Source organism: Lygodium microphyllum, chromosome 26 (assembly GCF_053477565.2).
Source record: "Lygodium microphyllum isolate KBCC chromosome 26, Lygodium_microphyllum_v1.1.10, whole genome shotgun sequence".
NCBI classification, from domain to species: domain Eukaryota; kingdom Viridiplantae; phylum Streptophyta; class Polypodiopsida; order Schizaeales; family Lygodiaceae; genus Lygodium; species Lygodium microphyllum.
Window position 1 is genome coordinate 110,921,033 of NC_141160.1, and position 22,214 is coordinate 110,943,246.

A 22,214-nucleotide genomic window follows, 5' to 3' on the forward strand; every position below is an offset into this window, starting at 1 on the left:
TAGGAAGCCTCCCTTAGGGTCCACTGCATCATATGAATGTATGGCACACATCAACAATGCCCTACCTCTGCTCACTCACAATCATCCCTCTCTTGGCCGAGGATGTGTAAGAAGCACCACTCCATTACTATGGAACTGTTAGACAATCATTTCCTGGGCAGCAGAGTACAGCAAGCTCCACATCAGCACAGAGGACACGTCAGCAGTACAACAGGATGCCACGTGGCACTGGGCAGTCGGACAGCAGTTCTGTCCAATCGGACTGCATAGTCGGCTAGTTTACTACAGTCGGCTGCATTTAATGCAGTCGACCTGGTGCAGTTATTTCCTATCTTTTTGGCTATTTATAGCTAGTTTGTGGCACACTCTAGCATCTATTCACTTCAAATTCTGGTCTTGAGATCTGTTGGCTGAGACAAATTGTGCTCGGGCTGACGGAGATCGAGGTCATCAAGTCAAAGACATACGCAGATATTTCCTCCACCCCCATGTATATTTCTGCACTCTTATATAGCATACTACACTGCAGATTTTCTACATTTACACTGTCTCCTTTTCTCTCTCTTCTCTCTATGTTCATTCTCTCAGTCTTTGTCCTACGCTTCCGCATCGCGGCACTCTGACATGGTATCAGAGTGGTGAAGATAGACTGACTGAGGGCTGAACCTATCTGAAGAGGAGATTTCAGCGCGACACAAGGCTGCGTTTCCAGGATTCGAGGGCGAGTGGGAGGGCTGCGCATCGGTTCAAGGCTGAAGCGAGCATGGCCGTGCAAGAAAGAAGTCTAATAGGTGAATTTGCTGCAGGTTATTGCTGTTCGAAGGGGAGGAAGGCTGCGTTTGAGGCCTTCCATTGCAGATTTTACTTTTCATCGCCTCCGGCGGGTGAAGAAGGTTTGGGCAGCGGAGGAACCAGCCCTAGAAGGCTGCGTTTACATAGTCAAAGGGGGCTGATTTTGCGTTTTGTGAAGGTATTGCAGGTTAACATGTCTACAAAGACTGATTTGGAGTTCCAAGCGATAATGGACAGGAAGGTGCTTGTCCTACCAGCTCTTCCATCGGATCAAAAGCTTAATGGTAACAATTACCGCATCTGGCGAGTGATGATGATGGCCATTTAGGAGTCTTATGATTTGGTGGAACTGGTGATGGAGGGGATTGACAGGCCCTCAATGAGGGATGAGTCCAAACTCTCTTCCAATGCTCGTACGGAGTTGACCAAGGCCCAGTCTCATTGGGACAAACTGAATGCCAGGATTCGATCTTTTCTGTTTCTGTCTTGCACTACAACCGTGATAGCTCACATCGAGCACTTGACAGTGGCTCGAGAGATATGGCTGGAGCTCAACCAGATGCACAACCAGATGACCCTGATGAAGAGGGTTTCTTTGGAGATGCAGATGCGGACCTTGTCCATGAATAAGTCTTCTTCACTTCGGGAACACATCAACAAGCTTCGGTAGCTTCAAATGCAGGTTCAAAATGCAGGGAAGCCTATTTCCTCCGAAGACATGGCGATCACATTACTGTCCCACTTGCCACTACGATTCGGTACTTTTTATTCCGCCCTTATTGCATCAGGGCGAGAGTGGACTCTTCGGTGGAAAGAGTTGGTTCCTATAGTCTTGAGCCAATAGGAACAATTGAAGGGACAGAATGCTTCCAAATCGGAGGCATTGGTTGGTCAAGCCTCTCAGAATAAGGTGAAGGACCAAAAGAAGAAGAAGGACAACAAATCCAAGAAGGACAAGGAGAAAGAATGGACTTGTCATATTTGTGGTAAGATTGGTCACTGGAAGAAGGATTGCCCCAACAACGACAAGGACACCAAGAAAAAGGACACGAAGGATTCTGGAGCGGTGGCTACAACCTCATCAACTACTTTTCTACACTCAGCAATCATTGAGGACTCTATATCGAAGACTTCTGATGCTGCGATAACAGCTCCCCAGGCTCGAGAGTGGAATGTGGACAGTGGTGCCTCACGGTACGTGACTCCTTCCGATAGTGTTGCCCATTTGCGACCTTTGCCTGGGCAAATTCTCATTGCATGTGCCAGGCTTGGGGTATCATTTGCTTTCGGTCCATAAGATTTATGCTCTTGGTCTCTTGGTGGAGTTTGACAATGATATTGTTCGCGTCCTTGATCGTGGATCGAGAAAGGTTCTCTCAGCAGAGTATGAGGAGGATGGTATCTACAAGTTGAAGTCTTCCCTAGCTCTTACCTCTCTTCTTCTTACCTCCCAGACACAGTCCGAGCTTTGGCATACTCGATCTGGCCACCTGAACTACGAGTACCTTCGAAAGTATCGCAAGGGTCGTTTATCCGAGGATTGCCGGACATAGTGGTGAGCCATCAGCCATGTGTCTCCTACATTCATGGGAAACTACATCGGGATGCGATTCCCAACAAAGCTTCTAGGTGGTCTACTTCACCCATGGAGTATCTACAGATCTTTGAGACCCAATGAGGACAGAGTCCCTGAAGGGGAGCTTGTACTTCATGTTGATCATAGATGACTATAGCAGGATGACTTGGGCCTATTTCTTGACTTTGAAGTCAGAGGCTTTCTCTCACTTCAAGGATTGGCTTCTCTTTGAGGAGAACCGTTCTGGCCGACGACTGAAGACCTTGCGTTCAAACAAGGGAGGTAAATTTATGTCTAATGAGTTTGCTCGTTTTTGTACAGATAGAGGCATTCACCAGGAGTTTGCTAACACAAACACTCCCCAAGAGAATGGAGCGGAAGAACCGAAGTGTGATCGAGATGGCGCCCACCATGATGGAGCACCAACAGACACCTCAGTTTCTATGGACCGAGGCCGTGGCTACCGCAGTTCACATCCTCTGATCTTCCACTTCTCCCATTGACAGCATGACACCTTTTGAGGCTTACTTCGGGACTAAGCTTGATGTCTCTTATTTTAGGATCTTTGGGTGTAACACTTATGTGCACACTCCGAAGACGCAACGTGACAAGTTTGAGGCAGCTTCCCAACGACATGTTTTTGTTGGTTACAACTCCCGATCCCAAGGTTATTGTCTGTTTGATCTCGTTAAGCGGGATGTCTACATGAGTCGAGATATGCGATTCGTGGAAGTTTCGGCCACAGAGGGGGGTGAGAAGCACCCCGTTCTTGGAGATCCAGGGGAGAGTTGGGCTCTCGAGACAATTCCTTTGAAACCAAAGTCTTTTGATGGAGATTCTTCTTCTAATTCCGAGTCTTCACTTCCACCGGCCACCTCCGAGGAGCTTCCGCCGGTGGATGTTCTTGAGTCTTCAGCAGATGGAGAGCGACGAGGAGAGATTCGGCCTCCTCCTCGTTGGGCCCGTGACACGCTCCGAGATTCAAGGATTGAGGGGGTCCCTAAGGAATGGGAACCGCAGGATGGACCGCGGAGGTCACGGAGGAACCAAGCACATTCTTCGGAGCTTGTTTTCTCCAACTATTATTTGTTGACCCGTGTTATGCAGTATCGTAAGCCCACTTTCGTAAAGGAGGCTTTGCAGTTTGATCACTGGCGGAAGGCCATGGAAGCCGAGTTGGAGGCTATTGAGAGGAATGCCACTTGGTCTCTTGTGCCTCGTCCCTCTTACAAAAAGGTGATTGGTGTTAAGTGGGTCTCCGAGACCAAGTACCTTAGCGATGGTTCTTTGGACAAGCACAAGGCTCGCCTTGCTGCTAAAAGTTTTGCTCAATATCCAGGCATTGATTTCCATGATACTTTTGTCCCCCACTGCTCGTATGGCAACTATTCGAGTTGTTCTTGCCTTGGCTAACCATAGGAGATGGCCTGTCTATCAATTGGATGTGAAGTCGGTCTTTCTGAATGGTGACTTGCAGAAGAAGATCTATGTTGAGCAGCCTCCTAGCTTTGGATCCTCGGATGGGAAAGTTTACAGGTTGAAGAAGGCCTTGTATGGCCTTTAGCAGGCTCCCGTGCATGGAACGAGAAGATTGACTCGTCTCTAGTCAAAGTTGGGATATCAGCGCTCCAAGGCTAATCTACAACTTTATGTACACACTTTTGAGATTGGTCGTGTGTTGTTTGTGTTGTATGTTGATGATTTGATTCTGATAGGGGATCATGCATAGAAGGTCCGAGAGACCAAGACAGCTTTACATCAAGCATTCGAGATGATGGATTTAGGGCTTCTTCATTTCTTCTTGGATCACGAGATTTATCAATCTCAAAGGGGAATTTTCATCTCTCAATAGAAATACATTCAGAAGCTCTTGGTGACTTTTGAGACGGAGAGTTATCAGCCCATTACTACTCCTATGGATCTGAACTAGAAGGCCACTTTACACTCAAATTCTCCCATGATGGATGCTTCCCGCTACCGTCAATTGATTGGATCCATGATTTGGCTTCTCAACACTCGTATTGATCTTTGTTTTGCCATGAATCTTTTGGCAAGGGTCATGACTGAACCCAAATAGGTGCATTGGCAGGCTACCCTGAGGATTCTTTGGTATTTAAGGGGGACCTCTGACTTAGGGATTTCTTATCCCGCAGGTACAGATGCTTCAGATCTGGTTATTGCACGTTGGAGTGACTCGGATTGGGCTGGCGATATGGACCACCGACGGTCTACTACAGGCTATTGTTTTACCTTAGGTACAAGTATTATCTCTTGGAGTAGCAAGAAGCAGCCCACGGTAGCCCTTTCTTCTACTAAGGCGGAGTATCGAGCTGCGTCTTCCACCACGTGAGGTTGTGTGGCTTCGGAGATTATTGGAGAAGCTTGGCTGCCCCCAGACTCGTCCTACTCTTCTTCAGTGTGACAATGAGAGTTGCATTGCCTTGGTACGGAATCCTGTATTTCATGCCTGGACGAAGCACATTGAGATCTAGTATCACTTCATTCGGAAGAAGCTTCTAGATGGGACTATTGATACGGAGTACTACAAGATGAAGGATAATCTTGCAGATTTATTTCCAAACCTGCGTTTACACTGTCTCCTTTTCTCTTTCTCTCTTCTCTCTATATTCACTCTCTCTCAATCTTTGTCCTACGCTTCCGCATCGCTGCACTCTGACAAGAACAAGTATGTCTTTGCTCCATGCCAAGTCACACATTGAAGGAGATAAGTGTCATAGTGGAGGGGATCAAGGAATACCAAAACTTGCACAGGCAAACTCGTCAAGCACCAATCCAGGCTAGTTGTATCATAGGGAAAGTTAAATTCTCTCTCGAACATGAAACCAATACTTGACTAAGTCTAAGGGGTCAAGAATCCATGTACCATCCATCTATCCATCAGCCAAAGCAGCCATGCCACCAAAGAACACAATGACCCTCTCTACATCAATCACCATTATCAATTGGTTGGTCAACATGATCATCACAGAAGAAGCATGGCACCACCTATTCTAGACAGCATAGAGATAGGAGTAACCAAAGCCAACAAGAAGCAAGGATTAAGAGAAATTGATAAGAAATAACAGAAACCACTATCCTCTCAAGAAGTCTCTAGGATATTAGAAGAATATCTCCATACATTTTGCATGTAGTTCAACTTAAAACAGCCCGAATTATCACAATCCATCAGATTCGGCTATGTTTTAGGGTATTTTAAGCACAGTCTTCATCAATCTAGGCTTGCAGAATTCATCAAATTTTACATGTCATCGAGAAGTCTTCCATCAAGATTGACCAAATATTTACCCCTTGTATCAATACCTTCCACTACATCAGCAAGAATCTCCATCATGTATAACTACCACAGCACATGGTAATGACACACAACAGCACATGATGACCCCTGTTCCCCGCCTTGTAGATCATTTGTTGTTCTAACTCAAGCTAGCACACAAACATGTTCCATGTAAGCAGTTCATACATTGCGAAATTATGGTTAGAAAGGCTGAATACAATGTTCATTTTGTGTCAAACAAAGTTCATGAGAGCATTGAAAACACTCACGGCTTGGCTTTGAGTTCGAGGAAAGCCATCCAAAATGAAACCAGACTCGCCCATGGAAACCCCTTTCTCGAGCCTTCTGGCAAGCAGTTCCAATATCACGTCATCTGGAAGCAATTTGCCTTCGTTCATGAGCTTCTTGAGCTGCAACAGGGCGTAAAAGCTTTCTTTTACAACAAAAACCTTATAAAGTGATACTCTTTTGCAGTTCCTGCATCTAAGATACGGTAATAGAGAAGGCACTGGCGAACACAAGACACAAGATGTGCAATGGGTGACTTTCCCGGGGAGGGAAAAGGCTTTAGAAAGGCGGTATGGCAGGCAGCACCTGCTGATCCTTGGCCTTTACCATCCGTCCAGATGTGGAACACCTTCTGGTGCAGGCACATTCTGGTCCCTGCAAGTCGTCAATTTGTGGTGTGTTGCCAGGCAGCACTGTAACAATGGCTAGCTGGCCTAGTATATCATTAGGGCTTAGCCTTCCGACACAGGCACTCACTAAACCCCCCGCCAAAAATAATAAATAAAAAGAGGACACCTTTACAGCTATGAAACCAGGCAGAGGATTACCCTATTCCCAGAAGCCGTGGCCTGAGAGAGCTCTTCACGTACAAGGTCTCCCATGGCAATATGAGGAATGCCAACGTGCTTCGCAAGGCGGCTGGCATAGGTGCCTTTGCCGACGCCAGGGCACCCAAGAAAGATCCATTGTGGGCCTCGCACGGCTACACCGGCAGCAGCCGGAGACTCTTTCTTGGGGCGGAAGCTCCACTGCTCGTCGTCGGGGGAGAGATCGGTGGTCTGCAGAGCCTCCGAGGAGAGGCCGCGGCCGCAGATCCAGGGCGGCTGCAGGAGGCGGCCATGGCTATGGCTATGGCTACGCAGGAGAGAGGAGGAGAGGCGGCAAAAGGGCCTCATCATAGCACAGGCCCTGTCTGTCTGCTCTTCTTCTTTCTCCCTTGTTTTGGTGTTAGCTGCCCAACATGACGTGCCTTTTCCCGTATGTGGTAAACTGCTAGGAATGGCATCGCACTAAAATATTTTACAAAAGCTGATGACGTGTTCTTCCTTGTAGTGAGATTTTTTGATGGAAAAAAACTTAAGGTTTAGTGTAACAAGTATAATTTACTCAATGATCTATATCCATATCTATCTAAACTTATTATTTTCACATCTTCCAAAAGGCAACTACTAGACTTGATGTGACACAAGTTGACATGGCATGTGTGCGAATAAGCTCAAAAAACTTTTTTTTTAAAAGGAATTTTACATGTGCAACTATATGATATCCTTTATTTATCTTATTGGTTATTTTTTGGGTTACAAATATTTTTATGTATCTTTTTATGAAACATGAGGAACGCTAAAGATGGTAAAGCAAAAGGAAGCAAACAAAACGCATGACACTGGTAATTTAAAAAAACTAGTTGCGACATGCAGTTCAGTGGAATTTTGTTTATTAGTATATTTGAAGTGGCTATTGGTAATTCCACTTGCCTTTTTGAGGTTCCTTGCCAAAGGAGAATCAATTAAGTAGAGAAACGGGGAGCTCTGAAATGACAATTTTACCACTATATCTAGTAATCTCTTGGGTAAAAAAAATCATGTGTGTATAGGTCACCATCCAATTTTTCTTTGAATTCTCCTTATAAGCATGCAAGATTACTTGTAAGATCCCTCTCACTCTATGTACCCACAAGTAGATGATGATACACATGATTGAGGAAAATGCATGTATTCCATGCTACTTGGGTGAAAAATAGTTGCACAACAATGTGACTCGTGACTCGTAAGAGATCCACTTAGGCGGGACCATATGCCTTTGGCTTATGGTGTCGAAGCATTTGGGGTCGAAAGTCTACCATAGGGGTAAAAGATAGTAGGGTGAAGGGAGATTCAAGGAGAGCAATTGATAAAAGAGAAGGGATTAGAAGAAATAGAAGATGTAGAAGAAAACTCATAGAGGTGAAGCCTATCAATTTATTTATGCATCCTGAGAAGATAAATCCCTTCTTGTAGACCAAAAACGTGCATCAAACAGTAGCTTCTTCTCTGCTGCTTAGACCGCCAATCTGTTGCTTCCATTGGCTCCGAAAGGGGGGTAAAATAGCAGGACACCTAATCAAAATTCTCCCAGATCACTCATTCTTCTTCTCCTAGTTCAGAGTGTTGTTTGCTACCTGTAAACTGTGATCGCGCGTCAAGCGATTTCGCCAATCCTTCTTTTTGCATAAAATCCCCAAAAAATGACTGAAAGTCACTTACTTTTTTTCTACATGTCATCTTGTTCTAGAAGTTGTCTTTAGCTTTTGGATATTTACAAGAAATAATATCAAAAATAGGCTAAACTTGTCCAAAAATCTAGGAATTTTGAATCATCCACACTACGCATATTAACACTAATGACTAATACGGCATTGACTCTCTAGATTGATAAGAAAGCCGAACGACGATGCACTCTAGAGTTTTTCACACTATGTTCCCATAGTGACACAACATCCACACCCTCTTAACCTGCACATCCTCCAACATATGCCAAAGTCTTATGGATTTGCACTGTGTTATAGAATCTGAGATACACAGTCGACTTTCTTATATACTTAAAATTTATATAGTGAATATTATGTTGACACAGAGGGAGAATAGATGAGAGAAAAGAAATATGTAGAGAGAGAGGTAGAGAAATTGGCAACACACTAGGGAATGGAAGATGGGCCAGTCCCCCCCTTGTGGAGTTATATTATTGACAAGGAGCAAGCTCCTCCGTTACACATAATCCAATTCTTACTTATAGATCTTGGAAACAAGATCACGGTTCCTTGCACAGTATACAACCGGCTAACACTTGCACAACTTGGAAGTTGGCACCTTTTGATCCTTCTTGAGTCTCCTTCTCCCCTATACAATATGTGTAGGGCTCTCCTCTTGGCGCTTGATTTCAGTAGAGCTTCCGTAGCACTTGCACCTTCTCTTGTTCTCTTGGAACTTGATTTCGGCAGAGCTTTCGCAGCACTTGCATCTTCTCTTCTCCTCTTGGAAATTGATTTCAGTAGAGCTTCCGTAGCACTTGATTTCAGCAGGGCTTCCGCAGCACTTGCACCTTCTCTTCTCCTCTTGGATACATGCAAAGTGATGCTTCCTTCACATCTCCCTTACACCCAAGGAGAGCCTCCTCTTTTATAGGCTTTCAAGAGCTTCTCTTCTTGGAGAGAGAGTTGAGTTGATCTTCATGCAAGATGTGGTTGTTCCACTCTGCAACACTAATTTCGAGATATCTCTTTATGCGTTGTTTAGATGAAAAAATGTGCAACACAAAAGTTGTAGATCTCGTTGTTTTCGATAACCCACACGGCCCGTTTTTAGAGATCGTTTTTCTATTGCGAGATATTTTAAAAATAGATTTTCCAAAAAACAACTTTTTAAACTATACTCTTAACTTGTGGTCCATGCAACCACCTTGAGTCATAGATAAGGAGAGTTCATTAGATTGCCTTGGGCCTCAACCTTAAGATTGAATTCTATACAAAAGCTTGTGTCATTTTAGATCTTAGAAAGAGAAAATCACTTCCCTCCTCACTTAACTTAAACCTTGACTTGAAGGGGAGAGGGGTACCCCAAATGAATGCAATGCTCATTACACACAAGTAAACATTCCCAAGCATCCCTGGATGCACACATAAATACATATACACAATGCTAATGCACTTCCTCTTCTTAGAACTCAATCCATTTTCATTTATGTGTAACTCCTTGGTTCTTGTGTACACTCATAGTTGACAGACCCTTCTTTTCCCCTTCATAACTTGTACTGCCTATACCAAATATCCCCGTCATAGTGCTTTGATCACCCCGTTAAGTGATGCACTAGGAATACTAGTCTCTAAATGGTCTCATGGCCATGCTAGATCATCATTAACACTTAAAGAAAAGTGAGTCATTGATTTATTGACATGAATTTATTAAATAGAGAATGCATAATAATCAATCAATTTAGTGACACAGTGTCAAAAGAAGTATCCTCTGCCATGTTAATGTCTTCATTTTCTACCTCTTCTTCTTCCATATTCTCACGTTCATGCTCAATATCCAACTCCTTCAACTCATATGCTGAAGACTCCCTACGTTTAAAGAGCTTGATACATTTTCTAGTCACTAGAATCCTTAGAGCTATCCCATCCATCTCATTTAATGCATATGTAGCATTGTCAAAAACAAACCTTACCACATATAGACCAAACCACCGCTTTGCCGTCTTTCTATTGGCACTGTGTTGATTTTCCAAGCTGCTATCATAAACCAGCACCTAGTCTTCTTCTTGTATAGCTCGTAGTCAAAGTCAGTATCACTTGTCAAATCTCTTCTTATTCTTGATCCTTGTAGTCTTCAGCTTTTTCATGGCTGTCTCAATGTCTTCAGGCCTTCTTTCTAACTGTCTAATGCATAGGACGAGCAACTCTTCTCTATTCCAACCCTCTTCCCATGGTAGAACACTCCAAGTAGCAATATTCTCCTCAATAGGCATGATTGGTTGTTGTCCATACATTAATTCAACGAGCATATACCCTGTAACTGCACTATGAGTGGTCCTATCAGCCCATAAAGCAAAGGGTAACATTCTTGGCCACTCTTTCATTCTGCCCTTGCATGACTTTGCTAATGCCTTAATGATAGGCTAATGATCTCTTTACTTTTGCCATTTGCTTCAGGATTGTAGGCTGAGGTTAAAGCCAACTTGATACCCAATCATGAAATGAAGTCACGAGCCTCATACATGTCCAATTCTCCTCTATCTTGCAGCCACTTTACCAGCACAAGCATACTTGCAAAAGACTTCTTCCAATAAGAACCTACAAACTGCTTGAGTAGTTTTTGTACTAAGAGCTTAACCTTCCACTTGATTTGTCAAGTCTTCTCGTACAAGCACAATATATCCTATATTCTGTAAACCTGTAGGCATGGTAACCAAATCAACTACCCATTTGTAATGCATAGACAATGGATAGGTCGGTTGCAACCCATCTCTATGCTTTACCATGGAATACATGTGACAGTCATTGCACAATTCTACATAATGCTCCACATCTTTATACATGTTCTGCCACCAATACTTATCTTTGATCTTGTCAAATATGCCCCAAACTTCTCTATGTCTAATCCATAAACTTTCATGAAACTCCTATATCACTTGTTGTTGAGAAGCCCTATCTCCTAATACATGTACTAGAGCTCCTCTCTTTTTCTTTGCATGCTTCCATAAATATCAATCTTTCAAGAAAAGCCCATAAGCTTTTATTTTAATCATTTTGAATTCAGCTTCAGACCACTCAGCCTTCTTTGTCATGAGGCTAAGTTATTGGCCTATTTTTAGCCAATCATCCTCATACAACTCTTCCAAAAATTGTGTTCTCACTTAAGCATAACACTGATGATGCTTTCTCTCTACTGCCCATCTCTTCTCCATGGATGTAAGTTCTTTTCTTATTGCTGAAATCCCTGTTACAATAGTTGTACATGCTGTATTTGATGTTATGGCAGTTGTACTTGCATTAATGATAGTTGTACTTGTTGTTTTCATATCTATATCTGCACAAATAGTACTTGCATACTCATTCCTTGTTGTCATAAATTCGTTTTCATATCTATCACATCGTCCTCTTCATCTTCCATCAGCTCCTCTTCATCTTCAAACCTTGCTCATGAAAGCATGTCAGTCCCACGGGGTTTTCTCTACTTGCAATATGCTTAAAATCAAGGTTAAGTGACTTTATATATGTAATCCACCATAACATGGCAATATCGAGAGTTGAGCAATTTACTACCATGCCCAATAGAGGTAGACAATCAGTCTCTACCACTACATGAGCTCCCATAAAATACTCCCTATCACACTTAAGGGTTGTCACTGCACCCTAAAGCTCTATTTTGACTTGAGAATACCGCCGTTGCCATTCATTAAGGACCTTTGCTCCAAACCCAATGACATTCCTATTCCCATCATCAGCATTATCCTGACCCACTGCCCAACCAATGCCAATTGGGTTTGTATCCACAATGAGAATATATAGGTTGCCCATTCTCAAAATATTCTCTCTTTAGTGTAGGGGCTGAAATCAATAAGCTCTTTAACTTCTGAACTACCTTCGTGTTGGGGGTAAAGGCGCCTCCACCTAGCCGCTCGTGTATTACCACATTGACAGTACCCGCCTGCACACTGCAGGTGGATTGCACGTCGTGGGCGCCCGTCACAATCACTTATTCTTTATTCTTTTAGTGACAGTTTGAATAAAGGAAGGCGCGGCCACACATTGTGGTTGCTGAAGTTCCCACTTTTGAGTCTCTCTCTCTCTTGGCTCTTGCTCTCCATCTGCCATAGCTCTCACCGCCAAGCTTCTTTCTCCTGGGTTCCACTTCCCTTTCACTTTGTATGTTGTTTACCCCACCAAAACTTTTGCCCTTTTCTCAAGAGCTGATATAAACTTTCAGTCACATGAGCAAAATGTGGAATCCATATCAAGTAAAAGACACATGCATCCAAAAATCTTCTTACCTTGAATACATTTGAACATGTTTCCCGCATCCTACTTATGGCATCAATCTTTACTGGTAAGGGCTTTTTTCCATATGGTCCACATGTGCCCAACAACTAATACTTCCTTCACTCCAATAACTGATTTTTCTCCTGACAGAGTCAAATTCACTTCTTCAAGAGGGCTTAAAATCTTGTCACAATCAACAATATGATCAACCACAAACCTTCTACATCCTTGCTCATTTAGCTCTTCATTCTTCTCATGAATATCACACCATTTTACTGACACATCATCAAGAAAGGGTAAGGTCAACTAAGGGATATACTCCCTCAAAACCTTATACATAGCATTCATCATATGCGCCACTAAATTGGTTGCTCCCTATGGAAGTGTACACATCCTAACCAATCCAAGCAGTGTCTTCATGGTAGTGATACCCCAGCTTTCCAATGCAAGTTGGAACTAATCATATCTTGAATATAAATCACCCATAGAGTAAATTGCCTTGCCTGCAAATACTTCTCCAAATTCATCCACTATCGGGCCTGATCCAACATTCCTTATGGTGGCCTTATTAATTGATTGTAAATCTTGTATAAACTTCAAATAACCATTCTTCTTTGAAATAGTAAACCATCGATTCAAATATGGAGCTAAAGAAGGCTCCAAAATTCGCATTCTGATCTTCTCGTTCAAAAGCTCCAACAGCTTAGGAGAATATGCCCGAGGCACTGGAGTAGGCTTTGAACTCCATGGCACATGAGGTACTGTAAAGATCACCATAGGTGCAACTACGGTCAGATCAACACATCCAATTTCATCTGACAGAAATGCAAAGGCTTTTCCATGCCTTGCCAACATATGCAAGAAACAAGCTTTTTCTGTAGGCAAAGGAAAGCTCGTATCACTAATTTTCAGCTCTTGTAAAGTTTCAATTGTAAATTTATGTCCTAATCCATGTGGATCCTGTAAACTAGGCTATTGAGTCACTTTTTTAGTCAACCCATCACTTTCAGACGGTAAAGGCAAACCCACATGCTTAACCTTCTTTGCAATTGTTTTGTACTTTGTATCCACCCTTGCTTCGGCCCTGTTTTGCAACCCATATTGTAAACCATAACATTCATACTCAACAAACTCTTGAATGACTTCATACATCTCTAAAGTGTCAACATAAATAACCTATTTTTCTACCCTATTTTTAGTATTAATTGCTGCAGAAATTTCAGCCACTGTATCAACATCAACTAGCCCTGAAAACAACCTTGAAATACCTTCATTTGCAACCATCAAACCGACAGTCTCAAGATCTGATTATAACTTGTAACCAAGTTGCTTGCCCATTTTCTTTCCTTCTTGTTTCTTCTCTTGAGATGCATCCTCCATAACATTCTTAGGTATGGCTTTTTCAGCCTCTTTCTACTACTCCATTCTACTTCGTGTTATGCGTTTAGATGGGCTCGAAGAGGAAGGACTAGCAGTGTCCTCATCTCTTCTTCTCTTTTCTTCCACAAGAGCTTCTTGATTATGAGCCCCAACCAAATAAGCATAGGTTGAAAATGAATCCACTGGTCTCGAGGGGTTCACCTTATAAAACATGTAATATATCACGTGAATTCAAAAGAAAGGGTATTTTTACTATGTTGACTTACAGTTTTCCAAAAACAGAAGGGGTTTATAAATGCACCTCATGTAAAATTTACATTAGGGGTCTTTTTATTCAAAAATTTTCAGAAGCACACTTTTTTAGGGAGGCAGAGGGGGGGATGTGGGGTGGGGTGGGGTGGGGGGAAGATGGGGGGAGGGAAATCAATACTTAAAGGCATATATGTTCTCATGAGACAAATATCTACAACTAGCATGGGGAAAGGGGGTGGATTCTATTATAGCTTTTCATCAATATGAATTTACCTTGTGTTCACATTAAAATCTAGACAACTTCCAAGTTTGAGGATTATAGACAGCACAGGTGCTTTTGTTGGGTGAGGCAAAGCATCCATAGTTGTTCCCTATTCTTACAATTTTATTAGCATTTCCCTTTAGGCATATGGTGCATGGCAAGGTGGTGCGAGGGTGGTGCATGGCTCCAAAAAATTAGCCACACTTTACTCAAGTTAAGTGGCTCACTATCTTAAGTAACGTGGCCCACTTTATGAGTTAAGAGTTGTGGATCTTGGAAAAAAAGGAGTCCTTAAAATTAGGCATTGGCTACATCAAGCAGATTAAGAGTTTTATATCAAGAGGTTTCTCAACTCACTCAACCTTGTAAACTATCATGGATAGTGGTCAAAATAGAAGTGGTATAATGGTGTAGTAGCAAATCACATCTTAGTATGGATAGCACCCCCCCCTCTGCATAGAAGGCAAGAAGATCAACCAATCATTGTCTTCCACTCATGTCAGGAAGCTATTGTTAAGGTGCAGACCTGGCTTTAGCTACATTTGCAAAATCTGGGGCATTGAATTGTCAGATGTTGAGATTGAGGGGGCACTTGTTCATCTTTGGAACATTAGTGCTCCTCTCAAAGATAGAGTATTTGGCTGGAAACTCATGTCAAGTGCTCTTTTTATACGTCAAAAATTAAAGAGGAGAGGTATTTTAGATGGCTTATGTGTCTATAGAGGAGTGGAAACACCTTCATACTTGTTCTAGGATGGTTTCCATGCCCCCTCAATTTGGAGGGAGGTTCTTCCCAAATTGACTCAATGGGGATTAACTATTCACAACCCTAAATTTTATACCATAGTCCACAAACTTTTGGTGTTAACATAACTAGGTGATTTACACTACATGAGATATGGTAGCCATGTGTCAAACTCGTCTTAGGAGAAGGAGACGGGCAAGTTGTTTAAGCTGCAATATGGCCAAAAGTTTGGTGATATCTTAGGGGACTTTGTAAAGAGAATTGCTTTAGCAATAATGAGCTAAGTTAGCTAGCCAAATGGCTTCCAATTTTGTAGCCCAAAGATTCTTTTTTGACACCATTGATAATAATACAATACTTAGTCACCTCCAAAAAAGGAGTCATTGATTTTAGGTTAATGCATATTATACCATCAAATGGCCGCCTCATGGCTTGATACTAGACAAATTCTCTCCATCCTTTCTTGCAATTAGAGATGTAGGAGAGGAGGTATCATCATCATTATGATTCACCATTATCATCAATCAGATCATCATTCTTATCAATAGCATTTCTTTAAGTCTTAGTAAGAGAGATGGTCTCGCAATCAGTAGCTCCCCTTTGCATTCAATCAAATATCAAGAAAGTGAAGTCGGGGTTGTTATGGATGTCATACTTTAAAGATCCCTTGCTGTGGCAGGACAATTGCAATAGTAAGTTAGTTTGCCCCAATATATTTCATCATGACATATTCAACCTCTGCAAAACATGAAATCTTATGAGCTATAATAGAGACATGGCTTTTTCTCTCACCCCATTGCAATCGAAGGTCAGTGCAAAGGTCTCTAGATTTCAAGCACAAAGTGAGAGTAGAGGCCTTGTGGTTGGATTGCCAATACAATCCAACCTAGGTTTTTGAAGAGCTTAGAAAAAGGAATCAACGTCGATACTTGAATTGAACGAAGTGGAGCCTCAAGAGGAGAAATGAGCTATCTTTTGAGAGAAGACTGCTCATATTGTGGGACTTTTGAAGGCTTGTGCAAAGCAAACCAATCTATTCAAGGGAACAAGGCTACTTGAGGACACTTGCAAATGACGCTTACTTGAAAGAAGCCCCTAAGCTACAAGCACTTTAATAACTATGTATGCTAAATGCTCGCTAAATGTGGTGCTCTTGCAAAAGCACAACAAGTACCTAATGAAGGTATTGTTCATGGATAGATTCTCATGACCTGCACTGATTGCAAGATATGCACAAAATGGCCATGATGATGAAGCTGTAAAATACTTTAATAAGATGCAGCATGAAGGTCACTTTCCACATTTAGTCACCTTTACATGTGCATTGAAAGCCTATACTTGTGTAGAAGCACTCGATAAGGGTGAATGAATTTGTGATGAGATTGTCAGATCAAAGTTGTTGGAGAATAAATATGTTGTACTCATCAGTAATGCTTTGGTGAACATGTGTGCCACTTGTGGTGCATTGGGAAAAACGCGGAGTGTTGGATGAACTTCCTATCCAAGATGTAGTCACTTGGAATGCAATAGTTGCAATATATGCACAACATGGGCAAGGCAAGGAATCATTGGAATGTTTCAATAAGATGCAATATGAGGGACAATCCCCCACTTTAGTCACCTTTATTTGTGCCTTAAGAGCATGTGCCAATGTAGGAGCACTTGACAAGGGCGAACAAATTTGTGATTTAATCATTAGATTGGGGTGACTGGGGCAAAATGCTGTGCTTTGGCAATTCTTTGGTGGACATGTATGCCAAATGTGGTACACTTTTAGAAGTGCACGATCTCTTAGACAAGCTTCATGTGCACTATGTAGGGTCTTGGAGTGCATGAATTGTAGGGTGAGTGTAGGGTATGCACAACACGGGCAAGGGAAGGAGGCATTGAAATGCTTCAATAAGTTGCGATATGAGGGGCACTACCCCACTATAGTTCCCTTTACTTGTGCCTTGAAAGCATGTGGAGATGTAAAAACAATTGTAAAGGGTGGTGAGTAAAGGGTGAAGAAATTCATGATGAGATAACTAGGGTGGTTGGAGAGAGAGTGTGTGCCTAGCGATTCTGTGGTGAATATGTGTATGCCAAGTGTAGTGCATTTGCAAAAGCAGAGTGAGTAGCTCCCTATTGGGGATGTTTCTTGGAGTTCACTTATCGTAGGTAATGCACAACATGACAATGTAAGGAAGCACTAAAATGTTTTGACAAGCCACAATGGGAGGGTCACATTCCTAATGCAATCACCTTCTTGAGCACCTTGAAAGCATGTGTGCTGACATAAGAGCCATTGACAAGGATGAAGAAATTCATGAAGAGATTGTTAGGACGAGGTTGTTGGAGGGAAATGTTGTGCTTAGAAATACTCTAGTGGATATGTATGCTAAGTGTGGCATATTTACAAAAGCACAGGAAGTGTTTGATGAACATCTTGTGTAGGATGTAGTGCAAGATATAGTCTATGTGATCCCTAGGGTTGTTGACTAGGTTGTTGAATATAAAAGTTTTGTAAAACCAAAACTATCATGTAGCATGAGGACTCCATGAGGAATTCATGAAAAGTGAAAAAGAAGAAGAGTGAAAAGGCATAGGATTGGAGTTCGTACAGCGAGGGGCTTGCTAAACTTCTTTCAAGTCTAGCAAGTGACTTGTAAGTGCCTTGTAAGTTTGTGATACTTTCTTAACCTTATTTAACAATTCTTTAAACGATGTTTTGGGCAAGAAAGCATACACCATGGGTTGTGTTTGTTGATCTGGAGGCCACCATGATCAATGAAGTGCGCACATGAACATACTTCAGATTGAGCAACTAATCAATGGCAAGGATCACAAGTAGAGAGGCCTACATAGATATTCAACTCTCATGCCATTTTGTTGTGCTTCTCATAAAGGTTTTTCGTGACTTTTATCCTACTCTCAAGTGTCCATTACATCTCACTAGATTGAATGCAGTTGAAATTTATTTCAGTAAAATTGGAGGTATGGTGGGACAAGAGAGAGCCTTTGACTTTGGATATTTGATGCATAGTGTTGGTACTTTGAATAAGATTGCCATGCATCAATGTAGTTCAAATGGGCTGATTTTCTCAAGGGATCATTAAAAAAAGAGAATATATGGAAATTCTTGAATAAAAAATATGGAATTGTAGAAGTAGATTTAGGTAACTATGAATGTGTGTCTTCAAATGATGTAATAGTTGATGCCTTGAAAGAGGGCTTGCATTAAGCACAAATTTTGTGTTAGTCATCGGAATTGAACATGCAAGATCAAGGTAGTAGCAAGCATCCAAAGAGAGATGGAAAAGCCACAAACTTAAATAAAATGGATAAGTCTCGTGGCACATGGTATCTTGGCCAAGTCCAAAAGATGAGGAAGAAAGTAGGACGTAGATATGCGGATTATAAACGGGGCTTTGATTTGACAGATCGACCACAAGGAATAGAAGTTCAACTTGGTTGGTACTAGAGGGTGAAAGGACAATGCATGTTCATGTATAACTTAACTAACTTGAATATGATTGCTATAGAGTCAGTCCATCGCATTGGCAAATTTAGCATGCAATGCATCAAATGATAGATACCAACTAGATGAGAATGATTATAAGATACTTAATGACTTTCTCAAGTGCACTGAGTAATCATTTTCATGCTTAAAGTAAGTGCTTTTAATCTATGATAAGCTTTCTATTGACTTTCTAAATAAGGTCATTACCTTTATTGTAGTGTCTTCTTTCTTGTAGGTAATGGCGTTCAAGCTAGAACTTGGCAAGGTTGGGGTATACTTTTTGCAATTGAAGTATTGCAACCGAAGAGTTCTTTTGAGATCTCTTCAAACTAGTCATACGGCAACATGCTACATTGATAGAAGTATATTTTTGTAGCTGAAGTATTAAGGTGATGTATCACTATTGCATCATGCTTGAAATATGGTGCATATATTGTAAGTAATATCCAATCTTTTTCTTTTGATTTTAGTTATGCTATATACTTTGCTCATGCCCAGTCTTTTTGCATTTATTGCACTTCATTTTTTCCGGGTACCTCTTCTAGCAATTACTTACAATATGCCCTTTTTTATGACAAAAGGAGCACTTTGTAGAAACTGTATGGACTAACACTTGCTCACGGAAAGTAGATGCTGAAGTGTCTTCGTTATGGTTCCTCTTCTCTTCATCCAAACATGGCTGGATGGTACTTGCAAAAGTTGGATTAGGGATATTGGTAAGGGTAGTAACAAGGGTTGGGAAGACCTTCTTTACAGACTTCAGAAGGATGGCAATGGCATCTTCATCATGAATTGGTGCTTGAACGAAGGCCACTTGTGCCATGAGCCCCTTCATATGTGAAATAAACTTACTTGTTGATGTGTGAGTGCTTGACGCAATGAATTTGTTTTTGTTTTGATTTCAGACCAATTTTGTGGCGTTTCGATCTTTTGGGATTCTCAAGCAGTATAATGCATGGAGATCGCTAGTGATGGAAGCAATGAAGTCAACATACTTATGTATTATTATTTTTTATAGTATACAACCTTTATCATGCTACACAATCCAAATGTATAAGATATACTTTGGATATGTGGATCTTAGAGTCTTTTACGTATAGCTCTATGTTGTAGTGCTATTGTGAAAGTTTCATAATATTAACATTGTGTCTGGATATCCATCTTGGATCATTGTGAGAATTCCATGGCTAAAATACTGTAGTATAATGTTTTAATTTGAATTATATAGAAGGAGCCATGAAAATGCACATTCCATTCAAATTTTAGATTTATAGAAGGGATATAACTATTACCTTCAAAATTCACAAAAGGGGTACATAAAATGGTGAAAATTTCTTTAAAAAGGGGTTTTAAAACTATCTTTTGAACGCACGTTATATAGAGGGCTTCTATAAGTGACCCCCCCGAGCCACTGGTGCACTCCATCCTCTTCTCCCTCGTATATTTTGACTTGCATAAGCCAATTCAGACTTTGTTGTTTTGTCTTTTTCCATGCAATCTAATGCATGCATCCAAACACGAGATTTTGCTTCAGCCATGCCTCCTTTACGAGCTTCTTCGGTCCTTTCAATTCTCAACCCATATGTGGCTACATCTATGGCAACAAATGCTATCCTTGCTGCCATCTGGTAAGTAAATATGATCTACAAACCTAGATGGACCACCATGGTAGGCCATCAAAGGACATCATCTCGTAAACAGTGAGGACTATACTCATGGCAAACATCACATCATCAAACTCACTCCAAGCACATCATTGAATTGAACTCTAAACCCACTGAACTCTGAGCCCACAACACATGAACCTTGAACCCATGATGCACTACACATATCACGTCATTCGCGGGTCATGTTGTTCACAATGCACGAGCATTGACAAGTAGATATCATAGTGCACTTGTATTCCTCAACTCGACTAGCAAACCAACATTGCTCAACTTGGAACTTGGCTCACTGGCACTATTGCATGTCTCTCTCTCTCTTTCTCTCTCTCTCTCTCTCTCTCTCTTTCTCTCTCTCTCTCTCTCTTTCTCTCTCTCTCTCTCTCTCTCTCTCTCTCTCTCTCATGAACATAGTCGTCTCTTGTGTTTACACATGCAGCTAATGACCAATTTTTATTTGTGTTTTCTCTCCTTTTCTTGAAACAAAATTATTCAATACAAAACTTGTATTACTTTTGTTTTTTCTTGTGCTTTGTTTTTTCTAAGAATATATCCAAAACTCACAGGTCCTATTAGCTATAGGCATTGGAGAGAGAGAGAGAGGGGGGGGGCTTGTATGGTAGGAGGGAGTTATGGTGATGTGTTGGAATCTCTGCCATCCTCAAGCAAGGATATCAAGCAAAAGCACCATCCAACGTCAACACAAGAAACTTTAGTCACTCTGTGGAGAGAGAGAGTGTGTGTAGGGTTATTGAGGGCTTGTGCAATAGGAGGGAGCAATGGTCTTCTCTTTTGTGTCTAAGCTATAGAGCAGAAATTAGGAGCTAGCAATTGAAATGACAATTGTCATGTTGGTTGTCTCTTCCCCCTTCTAGTGAAACAATAAATGCCATGCTACTCTTCTACTCTTTCCTAGGTTCCATCACTGATGCTCCCTTCCATTTGCGATGCCTTGTTGGCTAGAACACAAAGAATTCAAAATTGGCAAACTACTATGGATAGTTCAAAATTGGCAAGTCACTAACGGAAGGTGATGTAAAAATTTGGAACTTAAGAGCATCAATACGAGGGAGTGATGGTGTCACTGAAGCTATGTGGCTATGTGGAAGTGTTGTAGAAGTACCTTGTGTAGTCAATGTTCTCAAGTATCATATCATTGATGCTCCCTTCCATTTGCGATGCCTTGTTGGATAGAACATGAAGAGTTCAAAATTGGCAGACTACTATGGATAGTTCAAAATTGACAAGTCACTAAGGAAGTTGATGTAAAAATTTGGAACTTAACGGCATCAATGGGAGGGAGTGATGGTGTCACTGGAGCTATGTGGCTATGTAGAAGTGTTGTAGAAGTACCTTGTGTAGTCAACATTCTCAAGTATCATATCCTCCTCAAAGGACAACAAGTACCTTCTAATGATGGTTTATAGCACTACCTTCTCACGAAGCTAGTACCTCAATAGTGCCATCTATCTTGCAACTCTTCAACTAATGCTAGCTAGATCATTGCCTTTAGAAGCTTAGTCTCCTCAAGTCACATGCTCCACCAATCTCTAGCCACAATGTGGCTGTCACAACATATCAATTATCTTTTCTTTATGGCATTGGATTCCACATCAATGCGAGCTCCTATTTGATGATGTTTGGTCTCCTTAGCCATGCTGGAAAGGGTCATGAATTAGTCAACGAGCCTTGTTTTATAAAGCTTTTCTACCTTATGATTTTGCCAAAAGGAAAAGTCATCATTGTGCATATGGTTAAGGGCATGGTACAATATGGCCAGGTTGTTATTGAAAAATACTCTAGTTGAGGCATATGCATGTCCTTCAACATCTATTAATAAAGTATAGAGAAGTGAAAAAGATTGGTAAGCACATGTATCGTGAGATATATATGAAGATTAAGGGTAGTGTTTCAAAAATAAACATGTGCTTATGGAGAGTATTCACA

General features: G+C 41.5%; 1 protein-coding gene across 1 annotated transcript in view; it reads right to left on the reverse strand.

Annotated features, from left to right (window-relative positions):
- The window catches only part of LOC148013677 (putative adenylate kinase 6, chloroplastic), a 30,850-nt gene extending 23,900 nt beyond the window's left edge, over positions 1-6,950 (reverse strand). The window contains exons 1-2 of the mRNA XM_087668131.1: positions 6,500-6,950; positions 5,933-6,073 (exon numbers count right to left, since the gene is read on the reverse strand). Of these exons, the coding sequence (XP_087524257.1) occupies positions 5,933-6,073; positions 6,500-6,850 (492 nt within the window). The 5' untranslated portion in view covers positions 6,851-6,950. The remainder of the gene's footprint in view (positions 1-5,932; positions 6,074-6,499) is intronic.
- Positions 6,951-22,214: the final 15,264 nt, after the last annotated feature.